At 35.1% G+C, this 26,930-nt stretch overlaps 1 protein-coding gene across 1 annotated transcript in view; it reads left to right on the forward strand.

Annotated features, from left to right (window-relative positions):
• Positions 1-26,930, forward strand: part of LOC111062848 (probable E3 ubiquitin-protein ligase HERC1) — a 121,345-nt gene that overhangs the window by 82,299 nt on the left and 12,116 nt on the right. Inside the window, exons 22-30 of the mRNA XM_039435890.1 lie at positions 103-262; positions 2,424-2,534; positions 6,276-6,465; positions 7,979-8,168; positions 13,209-13,358; positions 15,946-16,331; positions 19,465-19,629; positions 22,025-22,134; positions 25,586-25,819. Of these exons, the coding sequence (XP_039291824.1) occupies positions 103-262; positions 2,424-2,534; positions 6,276-6,465; positions 7,979-8,168; positions 13,209-13,358; positions 15,946-16,331; positions 19,465-19,629; positions 22,025-22,134; positions 25,586-25,819 (1,696 nt within the window). The remainder of the gene's footprint in view (positions 1-102; positions 263-2,423; positions 2,535-6,275; positions 6,466-7,978; positions 8,169-13,208; positions 13,359-15,945; positions 16,332-19,464; positions 19,630-22,024; positions 22,135-25,585; positions 25,820-26,930) is intronic.

Raw genomic sequence — 26,930 nt, forward strand, 5'->3', positions numbered from 1 at the left:
AATGATTTTAAATGTGTGACTTTTACTTGGTAAATAAAATGATGTGATGTACTCGATCTCATACGATATATATATAATAAAATTATATTTATTTATTTGCAGGTCATCTGGAAAACTGTCTCTGAACGAATACCTTGGCAAAATCAGCACAGGAGTAATGTATTTCATAATGGGATTGTCAAGTGATGGTAGTGACGTGGGCTTGGCCATGGATTTGCAGTTGCTCTTGAATAACATGCAACAGGTCCAGGAAAGCGCCCAGGTCAGCAAAATCACTCTAAACATTTCATTTCTCATTCTCAATTCACATCCAGATTTCAGTAATAATTGACCGAGCGAAGTGAGGTCTAATATTCAAGTCGACAGTTTGGCATTTCTCTTAATGTTTAAATGTTTAAATGCAGATGCAGTTGTCCAAAAAATGTTCCTATATCGATTTTTCATGAATTTCATACTTGAAAAAGATGATTCACACAAGTAAGTAGAGCTGAGCATAGCTTTCAACCTCAATGCAACTTGAATAATAATTGGATATTTTTCTTTGGGGAAATGAGGCCAAAATAATATTTCCAGTTGTAGAAAGTGATCTGAGAGACAAGATCATTTTAAAAATCCACAAATTCCATTTCAACTGAAGCCTGATCTCCACCAAAATGTTTTACAACACAAGCTGCAAATTCTTCTGCATCGATCTCTACAAAAAGAGAGTTGACGAATTGTACCATATTCGATATGCTTTTAAAATCTTGAAATCGTTGATCAAACTGTTGTCTCAAGTCTGAATTGTAACGTATTCTTGGTTATTGCTGAGGTGCTGTGTTATGTTAACATTTTAACATTCAAACATTTAAACATTAAGAGAAATGCCAAACCGTCGACTTGAATCTTAGACCTCACTTCGCTCGGTCAATAATTGGAAACGTTTTTCCTTGACGAAATGAAACATTCCTAAATAATTCAAAATATTTCAAACTGTACATTATTTTGTCTTTATTTTATTTTGTGTTCAATTTTCTAGTTTTTTGAAATTCAATTTAAATGTCGACTGCGACTACGCCCCGTTTCGGAAACCCAATTTTCCGACTCCAGCTGTTTAAAGTCTAGAACTTAGCTAAATCCCGAACTCGGAAACCGTCCCGTTTCAAAAAATATGAAACCACCAATAATATACCATGTTTTATTGAGATAAGATTTTTGTTGCATTCTATTCAGAACTTTTATTTGAGCATTTCCCATTGTTATTTTCTCCATTACTTCATTTCTCCATTGAGAGGAGAGAGTGTGTGTGAGAGAGAGAGAGTGGGAGAGAGAGAGAGAGAGAAAATGCGACATATGAGAGAACATAGAACGACCAAAAATGTAATTAATTTGTGACAATACCCGGTGGTGAATTATTGTCATTATTAGATGGACTATTTACTTGCTCTGTCTTTCTCTCTCTTTCTCTCTCTTTCTCTCACTCCCTCTCTCTCTACCCGGTCGTGTGTTGATGGGGAAGGAGATTATTTTATATCCTTTCCAGAGAATCTACAATAATTTGTTGAAACACCGCCGATTTATGAAGTAACATCACAGTATCATATTATCGTTATTCTAATTGCATTCGATCTCTATTCTCATTGATTAATTTTCTATACTTTGTGAAATTCGTTGAATAATTAGCATTGCCATCATTTAATGTAAATTATTGTATAAGCCAGTAAATGATTGGCTCAATCATTGATAGTGTAAAGGTGCGTACAGATATACGCGCCGCGAACATGAGCAATTCACTTTTAATCAGCTGATGCCAAGCTTTTTATATCTGTATCTTACCGTTTCTGTAAAAATACAGATATAGTCAGCTGATTAAAAGTGAATTGCTCATGTTCGCGGCGCGTATATCTGTACGCACCTTAGAAGATTGGCTCAATCCTCGGTTACCCGGCACATAGACTAACCCTTCTGGAGAAAATCCCACACTATTGCGCAATAAAAATTATAGATAGACTCCCCCATAATTTTAAAGATTTTTCCAACTTTTCAAAGATGACCGGAAGGATAAGGGAAGTTCTGTTGAAAAGAGCGCCATACATCGTGGATGAAAGTGTGGATGTCTTGAGGGAAGAAAATTACATATAGAATTATTACACAATAAAAATGTCCTTTAAATCAGCTGAAATTAATCGATTGCTTCCAGGGGGTTCTCCTGAAATCTGTGTTTTTCTTTGACGTCTCCTCCTTGCATTAGTGTACTGCCTGTGTTTATTATTGATGTAACGATTCAATGTTGTAAAGCTTGTCTTTCATATGCAACTACTTGAATGAATGAAATTTGATTTGATTTGATGAAGAACTTTAATCTAATCTGTCATCCTCGATTTCTTTTCTCAGATAAGTTAAAATGAAATGTGTACATTCTTAAAATTGAAAATATTTTGCAGATGTGTCAATCAGCTATGAACATTCTACTGGGACTCATGCAAAATACGGACAAAAAAGACGATTCTGTTGAAACCAAAGAAGAAGGGGATGACTGCACTGTATTGAAATTTGTAAGTTTGAACCCAGCCCAAAGTGAGGTCCTAGTTTTAATAGCAGTATTTGACATAATTGTCAAATTTGTCACAATTATTGACGTGTTCTTGGGCACGTTAAAGCTGTGCAAAGGCTAAAAATAAACTTTCTACTCGTGATATTTTTCAATTTGTTTTTAGATTTGTATATCATCAAGCTATCAAAATGAAAAAGTTTTCTCCGGAAAATTTTTTTCTGATCATTACTTTCCCGCAATTCTCTGCTCTTGCCGGTTACTGGCGTCGGCTGCTCCAACAGTTCACAATTTCTGTGACTGACTTGTAGAAATTCGCAAGTGTAGATGCGAGAATTTGCGCTGCTACAACTTAAAGCTATAAATTTGAGACTCTTCTGGTCGTATATAATGATACTGGATAATTTATATAAATCTCTGGAACGTACTATTTCCAAAGATTTAGCTATCAATGCTGTATATCGCCGTCTTAACCAACTTATTCGGTGAAGAATAAAGTCGGATGGTAAACTTATTAATATTTCAATACTGGTAACTAGATAAATAAAAATGAGATTGGTCATGCATGGAAGTAGGGAAACAAATAAAGGATACACCATAAAAATTTACGTATATTATACAAAAAATCAACAAATAAATAAATATAGAAATGTATAGAGCAACAAGCAAAAATAGTAAAAATAAGAACAAAATATATATATCAAAAAAGAAAGTATCACAGATTAGCTCACTAGTTTTTTAGCACGAAACGTTACTATGTGCTTTTAGAATCATTAATCATATACATTTATTTGATGCAGCTCAGATATCGACTTGCTGCTGCTTGTCGATTAAAAATCTCAATATATATCTTCTTTCCAAAATAATAAAAATAATCAATTGATAAATTATAAGTCTCAAATATAATAATCTGTATATATCTCAGGGCTTAAGTTTCGGCCTCTGGTGGAATTAGATAAATCAACATGAGCTACATTTATATCTTTATAATTATAAAGATAATTTTAAACTATTGTCGAAGCAATAGTTTGAAGTCACAAAATAGAATTACAGCAAGTAGAATCGAAAAACTCCGTCAAACCATAGAAAGGTCCCAAAACCAGCCACTCAAAAAGTATTTTTATTAAATAACTATATTTTCACAACATTTGATATCCAATGGCAACTTATTGTACATTCTCAAGCCGATGCTGTCATAGTGTTCCATGCTTATGACAAGACATTGATATGGAATATCAACGTGGTCTTTTTTCCTAGTGTAATAAGCATGAATATTGGATATTTTATTCAAGTTATGGAGATTCTTTCTAGGGTGCATAATAATGACTTGAAATATAGCGAAATTTATGAAAGTCTATATTTTTGTATCTCAGCCTCATAGGAGGAAATTATTTGAGAGGAAGCCTAGCTATGCAGGGTGCAAATTTTTATAATAGACTTCCAAGCTTTTTGAAACACTATTATCAACCAACTGAGAAAATTCAAACTAACCTTCATAAATTCTTAATAGAAAAAGCCTATTACTCGGTGGATGAGTTTCTGGAAAACCATCCTTGAAGACTATTAGATAAGTAGGTATTGTAAATGTTTATGTATTTGCTATGACTGACATGCCCTATTTTCAAGAAAATATTTTTTCCAATTGACGCATTCTTGTACATTTTTATGTATATTTGAATAAAGATGATTGATTTGTTTTTTTGAAAAGAGGTCGACAGTGATCTAGATATCCTGCACCTGTCAATATATATTTTGTTAGCCTTTTTCTGCAAAAGACCTTATTGATGTGGCAGCTGTTTCCATTTACTAAAATTCCGTATGCAATTATGCTTTGGAAAAAATCAGAATATGAGTTCCTCAGGTATTTTTCCGGTACAAGATTCTTCAACTGCCCCAACAAAAAGATAACACTAGATAACCTAGCAGAAACGAAATTTATGTGGGGTTCCCAGGTCAGCCTGTGATCAATAAGAATAAGAATAAGAATAAGAATTTTATTTGCCATTAAACATATAAACATCAATGCAATAGGCTTCGTCAAAATATAAATTTGAAATACATATTACAATATAATATATAACATGAAAACTAATTATAGCTCACAGTCTAGCAATACTACTAATATCACAGTCTAGAAATTCTCTTAAGTTATAAAATGGATTCTTTTTCAGCCAATTCTTTACCACTAATTTAAAGCTTTTTTCTTGCAAATTTCTTATTGCTATGGGGATTTTATTAAACATTACATGCCTCTGATACATATGACTCCTATGAGTTCTAGACAATCTTACATAGGGTGTGAGAAGGTCACCGTTTTGTCTGGTATTGTAATTATGGTTATCACTATTTTGAAGATAATTTCCCAAATTGTTTCTCACCTGGATTAGATTGTAGTAAATATACAATGAAGTCACAGTCATTATACCGAATTTAATAAAACTCTCTCTACAGGAATCTCTTTGCTGCAGGTTAGCAATAATTCTGATGACTTTTTTCTGTAGTATTAACACCCTTCCTGCATTGCTGCTGTTCCCCCACAGCATAACTCCATAACTGATGAGTGAGTGGAACAGGCCAAAATAGGTCATCAGTAGTGTTTGAGTACCTACGCAATATTTTAACTTCCTTATAAGATAGACTACTCTTGAAATTTTCCTGCATACAAACTCCACTTGCTCTTTCCATGTTAACTTATTATCTAAATATAAACCTAACAATTTGACTGATCTATTCTCACAAACATTGTTCGCCAATGAAAAATATATATTCTCAGTCTTATCATTATTAATTGCTAATCTATTAGATTCAAACCAGGCCGTAGACAATTGGATACTCTCTATCAACCTTGCTGTAACGTCTTCCTGTCTTTTTTGAGAGCACATCAATGATGTGTCGTCTACATACAGTATTGGTAGACAATTATTAGATGATACACTACAATGAAAGTCATTCATGAATATTAGAAATAGGAATGGGCCCAATATCGACCCTTGAGGTACTCCTGCTATCACCTTTACAACTTCTGACTTCTTACTGTTTATAATTACAACTTGTCTCCTATTCTGCAGATAAGACATGATTACATTTAGCTCACTGCCCAAGATACCATAGTGGCGTAATTTATTCTCCAGAATAGTGTGTGATATGCAGTCGAATGCTTTTTGTAAATCTATTAGACACACACCTGCAATTAACTTATTCTCAAATGCTTCTAATATCCTATTAACAACAGTCTCAACGGCTGTTATGGTAGAATGTTTCGGTCGGTAACCATATTGATGTTCATAGAGTAAGTCATTGGAATTAAAATAGTCGTACAATTGAACAAACATACAGGCTTCAATAATCTTACCTATTATAGGAACTAAAGCTATTGGTCTGTAACTATTAGGCTGCGTTTTATCACCTTTCTTGTAAACCGGAGTTACCTTACTGAGCTTTAAGCAATCTGGAAATTTTCCACCCATAAGAACTGAATTAATCAGAAATGGATGGTTGACACTGGGTCGTCAAAGAACTATGTGAACCCCTCTATCATACCACCCAATGTGACCAGATATAAAGAAAAGTTCGTAGTAAAAACACCAGCCGGTGAAAGTGGTGGAAATGAATACATCTATATGAACTGATCAAACATTAAGCCCAAAAACTTTGATCTATTGTTATTGTTGTGTGTGTAATCCCTGAGACTCTTGTAAGAGGAATAAATTGTGATTTGATCTCACTGTATTTTCTCTGTCAACAGGTACACGAGCAACTAGTGTCATCCATGATAGGACTGTATGATTTTCCAGCCAAACCTGAACCAGTGCATTATCTGCATCCTTTCAAATGCGCGCCCATTCAATTGAAACGCCACATATCCGATTCTGTTCAAGAACTTCACAAAATTATGATTGAATCTCTGAAGATCAATTCCAAACAGATTCATCAATGTGAGTATATCTATTTAATCAAAACATAATAAAGATGATAAAGTACACTTTTATTTATAGCAACTAAAATTGAAAAAAATAATATTGAATTGAACAATTATAAGATTGATATATCAATTATTTTTCAATTAAACAACATTGTTCATATGATAATCGTCTTTATTGACCGAGCGAAGTGAGGTCCAAGATTCAAGTCGATGGTTTGGCATTTCTCTTAATGTTTAAATGTTTATATGTTGCGCATTTACGGCGAAACGCGGTAATAGATTTTCATGAAATTTGACAGGTATGTTCCTTTTTTGATTGCGCGTCGACGTATATACAAGGTTTTTGGAAATTTTGTATTTCAAGGATAATATAAAAGAAAGAAGAAGCCTCCTTCATACGCCAATATTACCGTAAAAATCAGACTTTAGAACTATTCATCATAAATCAGCTGACAAGTGATTACACAGATGTGTGGAGAAGCCAGTCTTCATCCACAAGTACCTGATTGAAACTATAGACCTTATGGAAATACAGCAATAGACTGGCTTCTCCACACATCTGTGTAATCACTTGTCAGCTGATTTATGATGAATAATTCTATAGTCTGATTTCTACTCTAATATTGGCGTATGAAGGAGGCTCCTTTTTCCATTTATACTAGTAGTTCTGTGAACAGTAGACCTCACGCAGTATTCTCATCCACAAGTACCTGATTGAAACTATAGACCTTATGGAAATACAGCAATAGACTGGCTTTACCATAAAAATCAGACTAAAAAATTATTCATAATTAATCAGCTGTTTAGTGGACTATAATACAAGCTCACTATAGCTGTTGACCCTGTTGTCAATATTTGTAGTAGCAGAAGTCTTCAGGGTGATTTACAGAATTTAATTGGGATTTTCGTTTAATAATAATTACTAGTTGATTGATTCAAATACTTTCATGTTAATGTGTAGTACAACTGTGCCGATACTTGCTCTATAAATGTGGCTGCTCAAGGTGAGTAGTTCTATTAATTCTTAAATATTCAACTCTAATTGCTTTTAAAATGTAATTATTATTAAACGAAAATCCCAATTAAATGCTGCAAATCACCCCGAAGACTTCTGCTACTGCAGACATTGACAACAGGGTTAACAGCTAGATGGAAATTCGATGAGAACTACTATCCAAAAATTAGTTGCCAGCCCGGGAATCGAACCCGGTACCTCCCAATTGCTATCCTGAGCGTTGGTACTGAGCGCTGCTATCCAGAGATCGTCAGTTTAGTGTAAGGGTAAGCATTCCTGACTAGCAATTGGGAGGTACCGGGTTCGATTCCCGGGCTGGCAACTAATTTTTGGATAGTAGTTCTCATCGAATTTCCATCCAGCTGTTAACCCTGTTGTCAATGTCTGTAGTAGCAGAGGTGTTTGGGGTGATTTGCAGCATTTATTTGGGATTTTCGTTTAATAATAATTATGTTCTATTAATTCTTATAAATATTCAACTCTAATTGCTTTTAAAATGTTTTATTTTCAGCCAAGCAACAACTCATACTGAACATTTTCGTGCTGAGTAAGCATTATTCGGCCAGTGATTTCAGTCACGCTGTCTCACTCGGCCTTCTGCCCATCCTGGTTGAGATTGCCTGCTCGCAAATATTTGAACGACAGTCGACTCTCTCCCAAGCCAGTATTCAACTGCTACTGATTTTGTCAACATTTTGTGGGTGAGTTTGGTCAACAGTTTGGTCAACAACATTACTCATTCTTAAACAACCATTATGATGTCATAATATAGTATAACCATAGAGAAACAATAGCGTAAGTAGATATCCCATGGTATAGGGCGTTTATGTCGCAACTTTTACTGTTATCTCAAGCCGATTACTGTTGATTATTGTCAATTTTTACTGTTTTGTTGGGGTGAGAGTGTATGAAAGGCACAATATGAGAGACTACCAGCGTCATAAAGTTTCACGGGAAAGAACTACGTGGACTGTAGGCTTGAGATAACAGTAAGAGTTGCAACATAAACGCCCTATACCATGGGATATCTACTCGAGCTATTGTTTCTCTATGATATAATAGAGTGGAAAAATGTTCATTGAACCAAATAAGCTACCTTGAGCAAACTAAAAAAGAGATCCCAGTAAAAGTTGTGACATAAACGCCCCATACCATGGGATATCTAGGATGGGAACCTGGTTGAGATTGCCTGCTCTCAAATATTTGAACGACAATCGACTCTCTCCCAAGCCAGTATTCAACTGCTACTGATTTTGTCAACATTTTGTGGGTGAGTTTGGTCAACATTTAACAACATTACTCATTCTTAAACAACCATTATGATGCCATAGTATGATATAACTATTTGAATGAAAACGACTAAGAAATTGTCAAAAAACCACTGATTTATTGATAATTAGAAAGACCGGTTTCGGTTATGACACCATTGTCAATCTCTGATAAACTAAAACTAAATAAAAGAGCAGCAGAATTTATACTAGTAGGCGAGTACTGCTATTGGTCGAGGGCATGAACGCCTGCCATTGGCCCAGCTAGACAGTCTCCTCCCACTTAACGGTGTGACAGAATGGCGGCTTAAGCAAGAGAATCGCCATAATAAAATTACTTTTAGTACAAAATAAGAACCAAGAAAACAAGTGTGAAAGATAATAAAACAAATATGTAAATGGAAAACTATTGACTAATGTATGCTTACAATTTTATGATAAAACTAAATTCGTACTGTTGTATTGGTTGAAATGAATCTTGTCATTTAAACTATACTGGGAATTTTCCTTAATTACTCTTGTTACTTCTAAAGCCTCTAGAATATTCAAAGATCTGCCTTTGTTATTAACATCATAGAGAAACAATAGCATAAGTAGATATCCCATGGTATAGGGCGTTTATGTCGCAACTTTTACTGTTATCTCAAGCCGATTACTGTCGATTATTGTAGATTTTTACTGTTTTGACCGGGTAAGAGTGTATGAACAGCACAATGTGAGAGACTACCAGCGTCATAAAGCTTCACAGGAAAGAACTAAGTGGACTATCAGCTTGAGATAACAGTAAAAGTTGCGACATAAACGCCCTATACCATGGGATGATATCTACTCAAGCTATTGTTTCTCTATGTTAACATGCAGAAACACAACATTCTCCTCAACTGTGAACTTGTGATTATTTGTTATCAAATGTTCTGCAAAGTTAGATTCCCCATTTTGTTTATTCCAATCTCTGATGTGTTCTTTAATTCTACTTGTGAAACTTCTACCAGTCTGACCCACATAACAAGCATTACAATCATCACATTTAAGTTTGTACACCCCGCTTTTATCCCAAATATCAATTTTGTCTTTACTCCAGCTAAATAGACTATTTAAAATCGGTTTGGTCTTGAAAGCAACATGAAATCCATTCCTCTTCAATTCCCTACCTATCTTATCAGATACAATGCCTAAATATGGGATTATCCAAGTCTTCTCCTCACAGTTTGAGCCTACAAAGCTAGAATTGATTGAAATTTGTCTATTAATTTTACTCAATATCTGTCCACCATACTTTCTTTGTACCCATTTGTGACAGCTATCTGTTTAATTTTAGTTAACTCAATATCAGAGCGTTCATGCGTTCAGGCGTTCATGCCCTCGACCAATAGCGGTACTCGCCTACTAGTATAAATTCTGCTGCTATTGTATTTAGTTTTAGTTTTTCAGAGATTGACAATGGTGTAATAACCGAAGCCGGTCTTTCTAATTATCAATAAATCTGTGGTTTTTTGACAATTTCTTAGTCTTTTTCATTCAATATGAATAATTACCACAATATCAACTTCTCAACTACACAAAAAGTATAACTATTTCTAGTAGTTATTACTATTTTTAAGTATAACTATAACCATGTGTGTCTCTCATTGTTTCACTTTTATAATACTAACTAGCCGTCAGGCTCACTTCGCTCGCCATATCCGTCTAGCCAGGACCCCCGACTGGATTGTCCAAAAATGAGATCAGCGGGCTCGTTTCGCTCGCCTGCATGTAGACCTCAGCAGAACCTCTGTACCGAATTGGAACGTATTATGTCAATTTGATCTCGAAAAACACCTGTTACTATATCGGCGTATCTTTGACGAACAAAATTCTTCCACCTCAGCTAAACCTGTGTACTGAATTTTTTATTTTGGCTAATTGGATAAATTGGTATCTAGGAGGTCCTGGATAAATGCATTTCAATCTTCAACTTGGTGCCAACCTAACAAAGTCAACTCAACTTAATGCCAACGTGACAAAATTTTTAATTTAGTTACTAGAACAACTGTTCCGAAGAGGTACTCTCTCTAGATTATAGTTCTATATTAACATATGGTATGGACATTTCAATTATAATTTTAAGATATTGGAATGAGAAGAATATACATGCTAAAAGACGAACTTTAAACCCTTAAAAACGACCCGTAGAGTTAAAATATCGCCAAAAGGTTTCTTAGTGCGCCTCTAAAGGGCCAACTGAACATGCCTACCAAATTTGAACGTTTTTGGTCCGGTAGATTTTTAGCTCTGCGAGTGAATGAGTCAGTCAGTGAGTGAGTACCATTTCGCTTTTATATATATAGATTCCTATTGAGCGAGCAATTTATATATATATATATATATATAGTTATCTGGTTATATGGGTATATATATATTATATTTATGTTCAACGGATCTCGTAAACAGCTCTAATGATTTTCACGAAATTTGAAACAAAGTAGGTTTATGATATGAAGATTCGATTGCAATAGGTCTCAACCCTTGGATAACTAGCTGAAGGACATCAAAAGGATAAATACGTCCTTGGAAAAACAGCTGGAAATTTTGTCGTCTGTTGATACCGTAATGGAAGAGAGTGAACGAGTGCATGTGTGTGGGATCATCCAGCTGATCTCACGAGAAGAAAAATTCAGCAAGAGAAACTTATTTTCGTTTATTTCTCTTTTTTTAGAAAACATGTTTACTTCAGAAAGTCAACAATAGTAACTAGATGCTGTTAGTGTAGAATAGTACATAGTATATTAACAAATATTGTAGCAAACATAGTATATCATTCCAAATCGAATTCATAGTACCGTATATCTTTTTGTAATTGATGATGTGTTAATAAATTGTTATTTTGATGAGTGATAGTAGCTTAACCTATATTTTGATTTGGACTGTAGTATAAATTTGAAAAGGGACAGTTTTGGGCATACGCCTGTTGTGCCTCCTCATATAACTGTAGAAATAATTGTACGACTGTGAAAAAGAATAAATAAATATAAACTATTAATTCAATCTTTCGTTACAAATTTTCTATGCTTTTACGCTCGGTCCCCCGATATTAGAAATCAAACGCAGTTTTGTCTCATCTACTGTTCAGAAACATAGAGATACATAGTATATTAACAAATTTCGGGGATGCGATATTTTTATTTTCCATAGAATCTCTCGCTCACTTTTTACTATCCACAGACGACGAAAGTCTCAGCTGTTTCAGTCAAGGATGAATTATCCTTTTAATGTCGTTCAACGAGTTTTCTCAGGGATGAGACCCAGTGCAATCGAATCTTTATATCATAAACCTTCAATGTTCCAAATTTCGTGAAAATCGTTAGAGCCGTTTTCGAGATCCCTTGAACATAAATATAATACTCATATAACCAGATAACCACATAATCATATAAATATATACAGGGTGCCCCGCAAACAAAAGGTGTAACAGCCGAAGACCATGGATTCTACATTGAATTTGCAACAAAAAATGTCCAGTAAAATTTTCTTATATCGACCTTAGTTTTCAAGATATAGATAACCACATAGTTTACATGAGTTTGTGGATTTAAGTGAAAATTTCAATATTTTTTGCAATTATGAAGGAAGAGTTTTGTTTAGATTTGTATTTGGAAATTGATCAATCTGATAAATTCAAAATTGTAGTAGATAAATTTTTTGGACTCAAAATTGTGTACGAATAATATTATTATTTAAGTTACGTAAGTAGCATAACCTTTAGACTGTGTATTCCAAATTAAGGTTTGAAACAGTTTTGGGCAAATGCCTGTTGTTTTTACCTGAATTGTATTTGCATATGAATAAATAAATAAATAAACACATAACCATATAAATATATATATACAGAAATTGCTCGCTTAATATATAATATGATACGCTTTCTTCAGTGATGCTATTAGCTGAATAGTTTCTTGATATATGATATATTTGGAGACTGATATAGAAACCGTGTATCAATATTCTCACTAGATTATTAAATACGGAGTGGCCGTGCTGGCTTCATGATTCAGAGGCCCGGGTTCAAAAAGCAGTCGTTAGGTCATGTCAGAGGCCCTGAAATTGATCAGTTGCGACCTGAAAACTCTGACACCAGACCTCAGCCAGCCAGGTCACTCGATTTTATTATTATTTTTATTATTATTATTATTATTAAATACAAGATCTGATTCAAGAATGATTACCTTTGAATAGTTTGTCAAATTTAATCAGTTAGAACTATTTTTATTGCAGAATCTATGCGGAAGAACTTGATGAGGGAGTAGTGCAGTCAATGAGCATTCAATAATGATTACCTTTGAATAATTGGTAAAATTTCATCAGTTAGAACTATTTTTATTGCAGAATCTATGCGGAAGAACTTGATGAGGGAGTAGTGCAGTCAATGAGCATTCAATAATGATTACCTTTGAATAGTTTGTCAAATTTCATCAGTTAGAACTATTTTTATTGCAGAATCTATGCGGAAGAACTTGATGAGGGAGTAGTGCAGTCAATGAGCGACGCTCTTTACTCTTTCCTCTCTTTCCTTCTCACGTCCCTCACAACAAAACAGATTCAAAGCGACCTGGAAGCATCTTCGCTGGAATGCGCTGTGGAGCCTATGTAAGCGTTTATTTGAAGTTTTACATAATTGTAAATATCGTACAATAAAATTAAAATGGAAGTACTAGTTGTGAAGTATCCAGTTTTTAATATTTATTGGAACAAACTTAATGCATATGCATTCATAGTCCAAGGCTAAAAAATAATTTTAAACTTGATTGACCGAGCGAAGTGAGGCCTAAGATTCAAGTCTATGGTTTGGCATTTCTCTTGATGTTTAAATGTTGATATGTTTTTATAATGCGCATTTACGGCAAAACGCGGTAATAGATTTTCATGAAATTTGACAGGTATGTTCCTTTTTAAATTGCGCGTCGACGTGTATACAAGGTTTTTGGAAATTTTGCATTTCAAGGATAATATAAAAGGAAGAAGGAGCCTCCTTCGTATTAGATTAAAAATCAGACTATAGAATAATTATTCATCATAAATCAGCTGAATCTTGGACCTCACTTCGCTCGGTCAATTAAAATCTGGATACTTCACAACTATTACTTCCATCTTGATATTTTATGAGATCAAAATTACTATTCATTATTGTCAGGATTAATTCACAAGTGATAGCATTCATGTTAAATGTACTTCCTATTGTTTACAAAAAAAAACTTTTGCTTGAACCAAACGATGGTAAACTTGAGCGTCTAGACCCGGCTTTAAACTCTACACTTAATTATTATTATCTAAGGGCCACTGCTAAGAAATATGTAACCTAAAACACTAATATTGAATGTATAAGGAGGCAGTTAATTTACATAGGTACTAAAATAATAAACCTCATTCCAAATCACTTTCTCATGGACAATAAGATCAGCGGAAAAATTAAACTGGATGTAAAAAACTGGACATACAGTAATTTCTTCTTCCATTTAGTTATATGACTCGAGATTTCTGCTCCAACATTGTTTTTCATTTTTCAGTGTACTGTACTTATCTTTATTTTGCGTACCTATTCCTCTGTTTTTCTTCCTTCCCACCATTTCTCCCTTCCCCTTTTCCCTCATCATTTCTCTCTTCTCTTCTTTGCCTGCCTATTACATGGGAAACCATAGTTGGCTAGGTATCTTCCTCTCTTTTTTTTCTCTTCTCCAACACACCCAACCACAAAGCCCATGGTTTTTTATATTTGTAACATTTTTGTTTTGTAATTCTTTGTAATTTTGAATTGTCTTGTTTTGTGTGTTTTAATAAATTTGAATTGAATTGAAAGATAATAGTTATTTGTGCAACTAGTGCGCAAAGTGACAGTTTGCTGCACCGAAAAAACGTTTACGCACGAGCCGTAGGCGAGGTTGGTTTCTTGAGTGCAGCAAATGAACTTTGCGCGCGTATTTCACATTAAATTTTTCCTACAGTTACCATTGAATATGAAAAGTGGGTAATTATGGGTAAAATTCCCTGAAATCCATCGAATGTTTTTCTGTGTAATTTTATTATTAATAAAAACCTTAATTTATTTAAAATTGAATAATAATAATTGAATTATAATGATTAGTAATTCAATTGAAAATTTATGTGACTGCTTAAAGGGGGTTTATCTTATGTAAGCATTGAAATGACTATAATCAAGGCATATAATGCCAAGACTACGCTGTTCTCCACTGCCATTATAACGTGGGCCTCACTATGAGTATTACCAACTTAATTTTGATTCTGCTGCACTGGTGCTCCATATAACCTACTAACAATTTTGCGTTGTCATGCTGCAAATCTGGAGTACGCAAAGTACTCACTTTGTGCGGAAAAGTGATTCTTTGCGGCCTGCAATCAGTGCAGAAATGGTCACTTTTCAAGGTATCTGTAGGAAATAGTTATTTGTATATCTAGAGTGAAAAGTACGACTTTTTCTCCCTGTGGGAAAAGGTTTGAAGCCCGAGGCGAAGCCGAGGGCAGCAATTTTCCTGAGGGAGAAAAAGTATTTTTCGCTCGTGATGTACACAACATTTTTCTTCCATCTACATTTTTTTATAGAAACTGCAAATAAAATCATTCTAATAACTCACGTATTGGTGACAATGATTCCTAACAACATAACCTAAATCTAAAACCTAAAAACCGGTCGTCTGATTGGCACTGCCGATTGCGCAATCTATCGGCAAAAGTTGTAACAATTATATCAGCTGAGCAGCTACCAAAAATGGCTGACTCCAGATCACACGGTTCAGATTTGAATTGCAGATCAAAAATATTTGTTGGCTGGTATTTTGAATAGAATAAAATATTTTTAAAATTGTATAAATTTTTATCGTCTACTAATATTAAGAATATAATAATTATCATACAAACATATATTTCATGAGTTGATCAAATTTCTGATTGTGGTATTGAATTCAGTTGACTCAATGACAGACACCTCTATTATGCTTTCTCATCTGAGCTTAGACCTTCTAACCTATTACAATGTAAGTTTCAAAATAGAGATGCTCCCCATGTTATTTAAATGGAGTCACTTTTACTCCCTAGGGAGTTTTTCTGTTTTTTACTACCGAGAGCGAAAAAGTGACACTTTAGTATTAGGTTTCAGGGAGTAAAGTAAGTACTTTAGACAGTAGGTGGAGGAAAATTAAATTTTAACTCAATAAATTTTCAGACCTCTATCACCATCAGAAGTGAAAGTGTTGGAGCGTAATGTGGGCGACCTGCTGGCCTTCATCCGTCGATTAACGTCCAACCCAGTGATGCTCGGCCAACTGGCCCAGGAGCGATGGATCCAACTGCTATTGACTCTGGTCGGAGTCGGCTCCGACTCGCTGCCTCGACTCGAGTCACTCCGCTCGCAGCTGCTGGCGATCGACTCGCTGACTCGAGTCCTGCCCCACACGCTGCTCGAGTCAGACTCGGCTGAGAAGGTGGCCGGCACCCTGATGCAGTTGCTGGCTGCCAACATGTGGCAGATTCCCCACGCGCTCGCCGAGCGAAACGCGCTGCAGCGCGAGGCTGAGCTCGACTCGCAAATGGAACGCTTGACTGGAACAGGTAAACCTAAGCATATATAGTGAGGTCCACGTTATAATGACAGTATTTATCAACTTGAATTTAACAGTATTTATCAACAGTATTTAATTAAACAGTAATTTCAACAGTATTTATCAATAGTAATTTGATCAACTTTGGTTTTGCTATCCTTGTCTATCATTCGACAAAGCCGGTGGTACTATCCTTTTATAGGTCCACAATGATGCCAATTATGTTTTTTACAGTGTAGAAATATAATTAATCAATGCAGAGAATCGGCATCGCTATTCTTCTATCTTTATCCACTGCCATTATAACGTGGACCTCACTATAGATTGGTGTGTATCATTAGTTTGTTTCGCTCTGGAGTACAAAAGTATTACAAATATATTAGGTAAAAGGAAATTATAATGACATTCATACAGAAATGTTCTATCATAGAGAAACAATAGCATAAATAGATATCCCATGGTATAGGGCGTTTATGTCGCAACTTTTACTGTTATCTCAAGCCGATAGTCCACATAGTTCTTTCCCGTGAAGCTTTATGACGCTGGTAGTTTCTCATGTTGTGCCGTTCATACACTCTTACCACAACAAAACACTAAAAATCGGCAATAATTGACAGTAATCGGCTTGAGATAACAGTAAAAGTTGCGACATAAACGTCCTATACCATGGGATATCTACTTACGCTATTGTTTCTCCATGGTTCTATCTAATCACAGTAAATTGAGGTTAATTCCCAGAGGAATGCAAAAATTTCCCTCAGTTGCACAAAAGCCGGTTTAATTTTAATCTTGATCAACTACACGTGAACCAAATCAGAGAAGACCATTCAAAAAATATGGATCATTTAAAAAATTTATTATGAAAAAAGAAATTATAATAACATTCATACAGAAATTTTCCATCTAATCACAGTAAATTTAATGTGATGTGGAAAGCGAAAAGGGACCAGATGTCGAAAGAGTAAAATGTTCATGGCAGACAATAATAGAGATTAGGGTCAAAAATATCGATTTCAAGAAGTTTTCAATCGATTATAATGCAGTAACATTTCCTTTGTTGGTCAGAATCGATTGAAAAGTCGACTTTTTCGTCGATTATATGAGCACATGTAATGTTGCAGAAAAGGGACCAGTTTTCGTTATGGAGTTATAACATTGCCCTGTTTTTATGTTTGAATAGGCATAACCATAGAGAAACAATAGCGTAAGTAGATATCCCATGGTATAGGGCGTTTATGTCGCAACTTTTACTGTTATCTCAAGCCGATTACTATCGATTATTGTCGAATTTTACTGTTTTGTTGGGGTGAGAGTGTATGAACGGTACAATATGAGAGACTACCAGTGTCATAAAGCTTCACAGGAAAGAACTACGTGGACTGTAGGCTTGAGATAACAGTAAAAGTTGCGACATAAACGCCCTATACCATGGGATATCTACTTACGCTATTGTTTCTCTATGGCATAACTCAATCATTTTTCAAGATATCAATCTGAATTTATTCTCTAAATTGTCCTTTATAGTCTCCTTTATTGAGGAAAAATGATATCTCAAATTTGATTTTTTGAGACAACGGGTCCCTATTAGCTTTCCACATCATAAATTGTGATTAATTGCCAGAGGAATGCAAAAATGTCCTTCACAAATACCCCGTTGCAAAAAAGCCGGTTAAATTTTAATCTTGATCAACTTCATGTGAACCAAATCAGAGAAGACCATTTCAAAAAGTTGGAGCTACTGGAATTAATCAGGATTGAAAATAACCCGGTTTTTTGCAACCGGCACTAAGTACCTGATTGAATGATTACAAAAGTTCAACAGCTGAGTCATAATTTTGACACAGTCCCACACACATGAACTCGCTCACTCACTTCCATCACCAACAGACGACGAAATAATTATTATCAGCTGCTTTTCCAAGGATGAATAATAATTATCCTTTTAATGTCATTCAGCTAGTTTTCCCAGGGATGAGATCTAGTGCAATAGAATTTTTATATTATAAACCTACTATGTTCTGAATCTCGTGAGAATCGTTAGAGCCGTTTTCGAGATCCAGTGAAATACAAACATATTAACATCTAAACAGAAGTTGCTCGTTTAATAGTATAGGATATGAAACGTTTCTAAAGGTGCGTACAGACTTTGGCTCTGCTCCGCAACCGAACGTCACTCCAGCAGAGCGATTGATGATCGACCGGGGAGCAAGAGTGGTTCGACCGGGGAACGCGAGAAGATCTAACATCTTCCGTAACGTTCATGATGGGTGCGACTGTAGAGCGGGGGCGGAGCGACTGCGGTTCGATGGAGGAACGAGGGCGGTACGAGGGCGGAGCGTGCTCGGTGTGTACGCAGCTTTAGCAGCTAACCCTTTAAACAAGACTGAAGATTTTTATACATTAGCTAGGAATATTGGGTTATAAGTTGAAAATCAGGTGACATATTATCATAGGGTACTGATAGTGTAACTTACTGATGTAATATATTTGTATTTTGTATCATGTACTATGTTGTATATATTTGACTCTTGTATTGTATCTGAAGACCTCAGATGTGACTGCAATAAAATTTCTATTATATTCTATTCTATTCCAATTGAGAGAGTTGCAACGTATCACCAACATTGGAAAGAACATGTTGAACGAATGTCAGCTGATAGGCTTCCTCTAAATCTTTGAATTCCTCTGAATAATGAACACAAATAATGCAAAGTTTTTTGATCAGCTGTTTTTTGATCACCTTTCTTAGTTCCATGTTAGCGGCTGGAAAGGGTACTGTTCTGACGTCAGACGAGAGTCGTCTGCAAACAATGTCTTTCAGATCTACGTAGGTACAGGAAAACAGCTGCTTTCTGTGCAGTGTGGCGAAAACACCTTTTTTCCACCAAATGCCAATCCCAACAATTAGAAAACCGTGTAACTCATGACTCCTTGAAGGTACAGACTTGGGAATGGTATCAATCTCTTTATAATGATTTGTAAAAAGTGATTATCCATTGAATGTAATAAATAACATAAATGTTGTTGGTTTGCAGGAATGAGTGCTCATGATTTGATACTGAAAGACTTTCAGACCATAAATGATGTGTAGAAAGTGATTATCCACTGAATGTAATAACTTTTCATATGTTGTTGGTTTGCAGGAATGAGTGCTCATGATTTGATACTGAAAGACGATAATGTGCCAATTTATGACACAAGTTTCGACGTGAACAAGTGCCTGTGTTGCACTGTCGAGAATGAACACACCCTTGTGCATGGCAATGGCGGCAGAGGATTTGGCCTCGGAAGTACTCCTTTTACTAGCGGTGAGCCCTACTTTCAAAGTACCACTACTAGTGATTAATACTATTTAACCTTCCGGCAGTCGCGCTGTTGTAAAAAGTACAACAGTGCCAGTTTTTTTGCTGCACAAAACTAATGAATGGGGTGGTGTCAGTGAATGAGTCACCTATGCATTCCAAAACTTTCCCCCCCCCCATCACTCCACTGAGTTGCAGCATAGAGAAACAATAGCGTAAGTAGATATCCCATGGTATAGGGAATTTATGTCGCAACTTTTGCTGTTATCTCAAGCCGATTACTGTCGATTATTGTCAGTTTTTACTGTTTTGATGGGGTGAGAGTGTATGAACGGCACAATTTGAGAGACTACCAGCCTCACACAGCTAGATGGGAAAAAACTACGTGAACTATCGGCTTGGGATAACAGTAAAAGTTGCAACATAAACGCCCTATACCATGGGATATCTACTTACGCTATCGTTTCTCTATGGTTGCAGTATCAACCGAGTTATGGTTCAGTCTTTAGGTGCCATTTAGTCGCACTGTGCATAAGATAGAGAAAGACTGTATACGGGGACTGTAAACGAACCAATAACACAGAATTGATGGCTTTGCTTAATGTACCTTATTGGGCTATGAAATGGTAATCATCCAAATGTTCATAGGCATAAAATAATCCAAGAAGATGGAAATAGTTATTTTCCTACAGTTACCTTATAAAGTGGAGTCGTTATTTAAGGCTGTGCAAAGGCTAGAAATAGACTTTCTACTGATGACATATTTCAAAGTTTTTCGATTTGTATATCATCATCAAGCTATCAAAATGAAAAAGTTTTCTCAGGAAATAGTTATTTGTGCAACTAGTGCGCAAATTGACAGTTTGCTGCACCGAAAGAAACGTTTACGCACGAGCCGTAGGCGAGGGCGGAATGGTTTCTTGAGTGCAGCAGAGGAGCTTTGCTCACGTACTTCACATTAAATTTTTCCTACAGTTACCATTGAATATGAGAAGTGGTTGATTATGGGTAAAATGATGGCTGAAATCCATCAAATGTTTGTCTGTATAATTTTGTTATTAATATCAACTTTAATTTATTTTAAACTTTATAATCCAATTGAAAATTGATACTCGATCATTTATTCAAATTAGAAATTAAATTAATCCAATTAATTTGAAAATTTGAATAAATCTTAATTTCTAAATAATTTTTCAACCAATCAATTTATGAATGAAAAAATATTATTTGAAATAATTAATAATAGGTATTCAAAATGTATAATTTAATGAGTTCTCATTTTCATTTATTTGAAAATCAGAAAAAATCGTATGGGAATAATATCATAGAGAAACAATAGCATATTAAGTAGAAATCCCATCGTATAGGGCGTTTATGTCGCAACTTTTACTGTTATCCCAAGCCGACAGTTCACGTAGTTATTTCCTATGCAGCTGTGTGACGCTGGTAGTCTCTCAAATTGTGTCGTTCATACACTATTACTCCAACAAAACAGTAATAATTGACAATAATCGACAATAATAGGCTTGAGATAACAGTAAAAGTTGCGACATTAATTCCCTATACCATGGGATATCTACTTACGCTATTGTTTCTCTATAATAATACGCAAAGTATTAAGAGTACGCAAAGTAATGCTTTGCGCACAAGAGCGGAAAAGTGATTCTTTGCGTTCTGTAATCAGTGCAGGAATGGTCACTTTTCAAGGTAACTGTAGGAAAAAGTAATTATACAATTAATTAATATGTTTTGACAGTAAACAGAGTACATAACACTTGGAAAATTGGATGTTGTACAAAATACAACACGCGACTGCTTGTGTGATTGAGTAGGGCGCGACTACCGGAAGGTTAAAAAAATACAGACAAGATACAGTGCATAAGATGGGAAAAGACTGTATACGGGGACTGTAAACGAACCAATAACACAGAATTGATGGCTTTGCTTGATGTACCCTATTGGGCTATGAAATGGTTATCATCCAAATTTTCATAGGCGTAACATAATCCAAGAAGATGGAGAAAGTAATTATACAAATGATTAATATGTTTTGGCAATAGACAGAGTACATAACAGTTGAAAAATTGGATGTTGTACAAAATACAACACGCGACTGCTCGTGTGATTGAGTAGGGCGCGACTACCAGAAGGTTAATATTATAATAATAATAATAACTTTCATTCACTTCATTGTACAATTTTACAAAGCATAAAACATAAAAAATATCAAGTTAATAATTCTACATTATAAGTTATAAGTTATTAATTCTACATTGTTAATAGACGATCTGGCAAAAGAGCAGAGCGAGAAAGAGATAGCGCTATCTGCTTTGTTGAATGATAGACAAGGGTAGCAATGTTTGTTGGGGAGGAAGCTATGACCAGTGCGTTTTGTGTTTAGGATGCTACCAGTGGACATTTCAAATAGCGAAAGAGCAGCAGGGTAACGAAGGCACATGTGTCGGCATATCAGTCTGGCCGGTAAAGGACTACTGTCATCGGACCACTGAGGTATTTACCATATCAATTTGTAAAATTAAAATCCAAATTCCACTAATTCTATTATGTTCTCGACTTATTTGAGTCCATGACTTTAAAGCAGTAAACATGAGGGAAATTCACTATATTTTGCTGTTATTGACCAAGCGAAGTGAGGTCTAAGATTCAAGTCGACGGTTTGGCATTTCTCTTAATGTTTGAATGTTTAAATTGTTTCTTCAAAATTCATTTCATCATTATAAATCTTTATTCATGATAACTGTAAGCTTCTTCTTGATGGATACGAATGGGATTCAATTTGCCAAAATTGATGTTCATGCGTTCAAACCTGCCGTAATATGTAGATGTAACACAATGTAATATAATCAAAATTCAATTGAATGTTCATTATCCTCATATAATTCTATAAAATGCTTCAGATCATAGCTTTATGAAACTCATTGAGTAGTTAGCTATATTGATAATTATTATACGCTAGAATCTCAGTCTGCATATAATGCGATCTACATAATTTAAGAAATCTTATATGGTCTGAATTTCTATAATAAGAAAGAATGAAACTTATTCAATTGAAATCAATGAACTGGTTTTACATTTATAATCAGGGATGGATTTCCCTAATGTATTCTATTCTATTCTAAATGTTTTTATGTTGCGCATTTACGGCGAAACGCGGTTATAGATTTTCATGAAATTAGACAGGTGTGTTCCTTTTTTAATTGCGCGTCGACGTATTTACAAGGTTTTTGGAAATTTTGCATTTCAAGGATAATATAAAAGGAGAAAGGAGCCTCCTTCATGCGCCAATATTAGAGTAAAAACCAGGCTATAGAATTATCATAAATCAGCTGTCGAGTTGACTATAAATTGCATGCCATGACACATGCAATTCAATATCTCAATGTAACTTGGTAGAAAATTAGCAGCTGTGTAGACTATAAATTGCATGTCTCATTGAATTATTCATCATAAATCAGCTGACAAGTGATTACACAGATGTGTGGAGAAGCCAGTCCATTGCTGTATTTACATAAGGTCTATAGTTTCAATCAGGTACTTGTGGATGAGAATACTGCGTGAGGTCTACTGTTCACAGAACTACTAGTAAAAAAGGAAAAAGGAGCCTCCTTCATACGCTAATATTAGAGTAAAAATCAGACTAAAGAATTATTCATCATAAATCAGCTGACAATTGATTACACAGATGTGTGGAGAAGCCAGTCCATTGCTGTATTTACATAAGGTCTATAGTTTCAATCAGGTACTTGTGGATGAGATTACTGCGTGAGGTCTACTGTTCACAGAACTACTAGTATCTTGGGACCAAGCTTCGTTCTGATACAAAAACCTAGAAAATTAATAACGAAAGAGGACGCCAATATAAGAGTACTAGTAGTTCTGTGAACAGTAGACCTCACGCAGTATTCTCATCCACAAGTACCTGATTGACTAGTACTCTAATATTGGCGTATGAAGGAGGCTCCTTTTTCCTTTTATATTATCCTTGAATAGCAAAATTTCCAAAAACCTTGTATATACGTCGACGCGCAATTCAAAAAGGAACATACCTGTCATATTTCATGAAAATCTATTACCACGTTTCGCCGTAAATGCGCAACATATAAACATTTAGGGCCGGTTTCCGAGCTCGGAATCTTTAAGTTCTGGACTTACAGAGTTCAGGACTGAAATAAGCTCTCGGGTGTAAATCCACTTTCTGAGTGAGGGTTTTATCTTCTAAACACCGGGGTCTATTGAATTCTCGACTTATTTGAGTCCAGGACTTTAAAGCAGTAAACATGAGGGAAATTCACAATATTTTGCCAACAATACATGGCATTATAGCAAAACGGAAACTGTTGATTGCAGCGGGATAGTTCAAATGAGCAAGCTCTCCAAACTATTTTGTAAAAATACGTTTCGATTTCATTGTAGGCCTATTCAAAGCGAAACATTTGAAAGGTGAAGAATAAACATTTCATTTTACGTTATGCTATTATTGATCATTGATCCCAACCAGTGATTTTGGAATAAACATTTCATTAGGCTATTGAGTTTGAAAACGTATTTGTTTTGAAAAAAAAACCTGGAATAATAATTTATTATTGTTACAATATCAATATGTTGAATATGACATTGACTATTTTCATATTGGAATATTAATTCCAAGGCAATGCGTGTATTATTTTTCTTAAACATTTTAGGTTATGTCACATTCGTAAAATAAGGTTAGTTTTTTACGCATAATATTCTGATACAATTTTATTGCAAAATAAACTTGCAAACTATAAATTATGAATTTAGATGAACTAATCTGAGTGTTAATCTTTGGTGAAAACAGAAATTTCAAACTTAACCTCACTTTGGACTATTTATGTGCCAAAATCAAGGAATTGAAGAAGTTTTGGGTAATTGCCTGTTTCTCTTTCCAAATATCGTGTTTGTGACTGTTCTAATAAATAAATAAATAATCTAAATAATTTACCTATTCCATGACATCTATTTTGCTTTTTTATCTACTTCAAAACAATAACAGAATTGTTTTTTTCTCAGTTAAGTCTAGAACTTGAATTTAAACCCTACCCAGGGTTAAAATTACGCTGTTTTAAGTTCTGGACTTAACGATTTTTCATAAATCCTCGACTCGGAAAGAGCCAGAATCTAATTCAAGTCCTGGACTTATAAGTATTTCACTCAGAAAGCGAAATTATAAACTCCAGGGTCTAACATGATCTCTAAACTCCAGAGTCTATTCAAGTCCTCAACTACGTTAACGCCCGGGTTCGGAAAGTCAATTTCCTGTCTCCAGAGTTTAAAACCAGTTAAAGTCTAGAACTTGGCTAAATCCCGAGCTCGGAAACCGGCCCTTAAACATTTAAACATTAAGAGAAATTCCAAACCGTCGACTTGAATGTTAGACCTCAATTTGCTCGGTCAATTATACATTAAATTTTCCTGTGATTTGTCTTGATTTTTCTGAGTATTCCATAATGATGATGTGATTTATCTTATTCATTTATTTTTATCTATTCATTTATCTGATAAAGTGATGATTCTGTGATTTATCTGATCATTTCGTGATTACATTAAACTTTGGTTTTGATATCCTTGTCTATTTTTGGTAGAGAGTTAGTGGGGAGGATATTTTTAATATTCCTCCCAAAGAATGGACATTGATATGTCCAAAGCTCCGCCAATTTATGTACATGCATAACAATATGATTATTATCTATAGTTATTATATTACAAATTGCTTTTTCATATCATATACAGTTCAATAATTATTTTCTTAGTCTATATTATGTAAATTCATCTATAATTTTGCTGTATTGTAAGCTATTGTATAAAAGTGTATAAGCCAGTATATATTGTAATCTACATAAATAAAGTACTCAATCAATCAATCATCATTTTGTGATAATGTTGCTGTGATTTGTGTTGAATAGTGTGTGATGTGTGGTAGGACATGTGGTTGTACCGCGCCTACAGTGGCAACCTGTACCACGGCGGGGAGTTGGCGACCAGTCTGCCCAGCTACACGGTGGGCGACAGTGTCACCGCCCTGCTCGACATGGACTCGCGTACGCTCAGCCTCGCCAAAAACCACGACGAGCCATTGCTCGCATTCACCGACATAGACACCTCTTTGCCGCTCTACCCGTGTGTCCTGTTCTACAGCACAAATCCCGGCGAAAAGGTAAATAATAATAATAATAATAATAATAATAATATATTTATTTCCACAAGAAAAGAACAAAATAAACAAACAACTTGTGCAAGTGTAAGAAAATAACCAACTACTTATCTATATATATATATAAAAGCGAAAAGTGGCACTCACTGACTGACTGACTGACTGACTCACTCACTCACTCACTCACTCACTCGCATAACTAAAGACCTACCGGACCAATAACGTTCAAATTTGGTAGGTATGTTCAGTTGGCCCTTTAGAGGCGCACTAAGAAATATTTTGGCAATATTTTAACTCTAAGGGTTGTTTTTAAGGGTTTAAAGTTCGCCTTTAGCATGTGTATTCTTCTCCCAATCTCTTAATTATAATTGAAATTTCCATATCATATGTTACTATAGAGCTATAATCTAGAGAGAGTACCTCTTCGAAACAGTTGTTAACTGGCAACTAAATTAATAATTTTGTCAGGTTGGCATTAAGTTGAGTTGACTTTGTTAGGTTGGCACCAAGTTGAAGATTTAAATGCATTTATCGCGGAGAAATTGATTAGGCACTGCTACATTAATCCTGGGAATATTATATTACTAGCCGTCAGGCTCGCTTCGCTCGCCATATCCGTTTAGCCAGACGTTTAGTCTGGACCCCCGACTGGATTGTCCTAACATATGATAAAAACGCTCAAATGAAAAATGCAGGCGAGCGAAGCGAGCCTGCTGATCTCATTCTTGGACGATGCAGTCGGGGGTCCAGGGGGCGGAGCCCCCTGGCCAGACGGATATGGCGAGCGAAGCGAGCCTGACGGCTAGTAATAATAATATATTTATTTCCACAAGAAAAGAACAAAATAAACAAACAACTTGTGCAAGTGTAAGAAAATAACCAACTACTTATTAATACTAAAATAGTGATAATGACACATAATAATGGAGTATAATACATAAAGGAAATTCATCACTCAAATATTAAAAAAATAAATAATAATACTGATAAATCTTCATTCTTGCTTACACTATACAGCTATAAATGAAAAATATGTGGAAATAGTCAACCATGCAAGTGATAAAATCACGTCAGCATGATGCAGTACAGTTGAGAGCAATGCAGTTAGACAAGG

This window comes from Nilaparvata lugens, chromosome 9 (genome assembly GCF_014356525.2).
Source record: "Nilaparvata lugens isolate BPH chromosome 9, ASM1435652v1, whole genome shotgun sequence".
Lineage (NCBI taxonomy): Eukaryota > Metazoa > Arthropoda > Insecta > Hemiptera > Delphacidae > Nilaparvata > Nilaparvata lugens.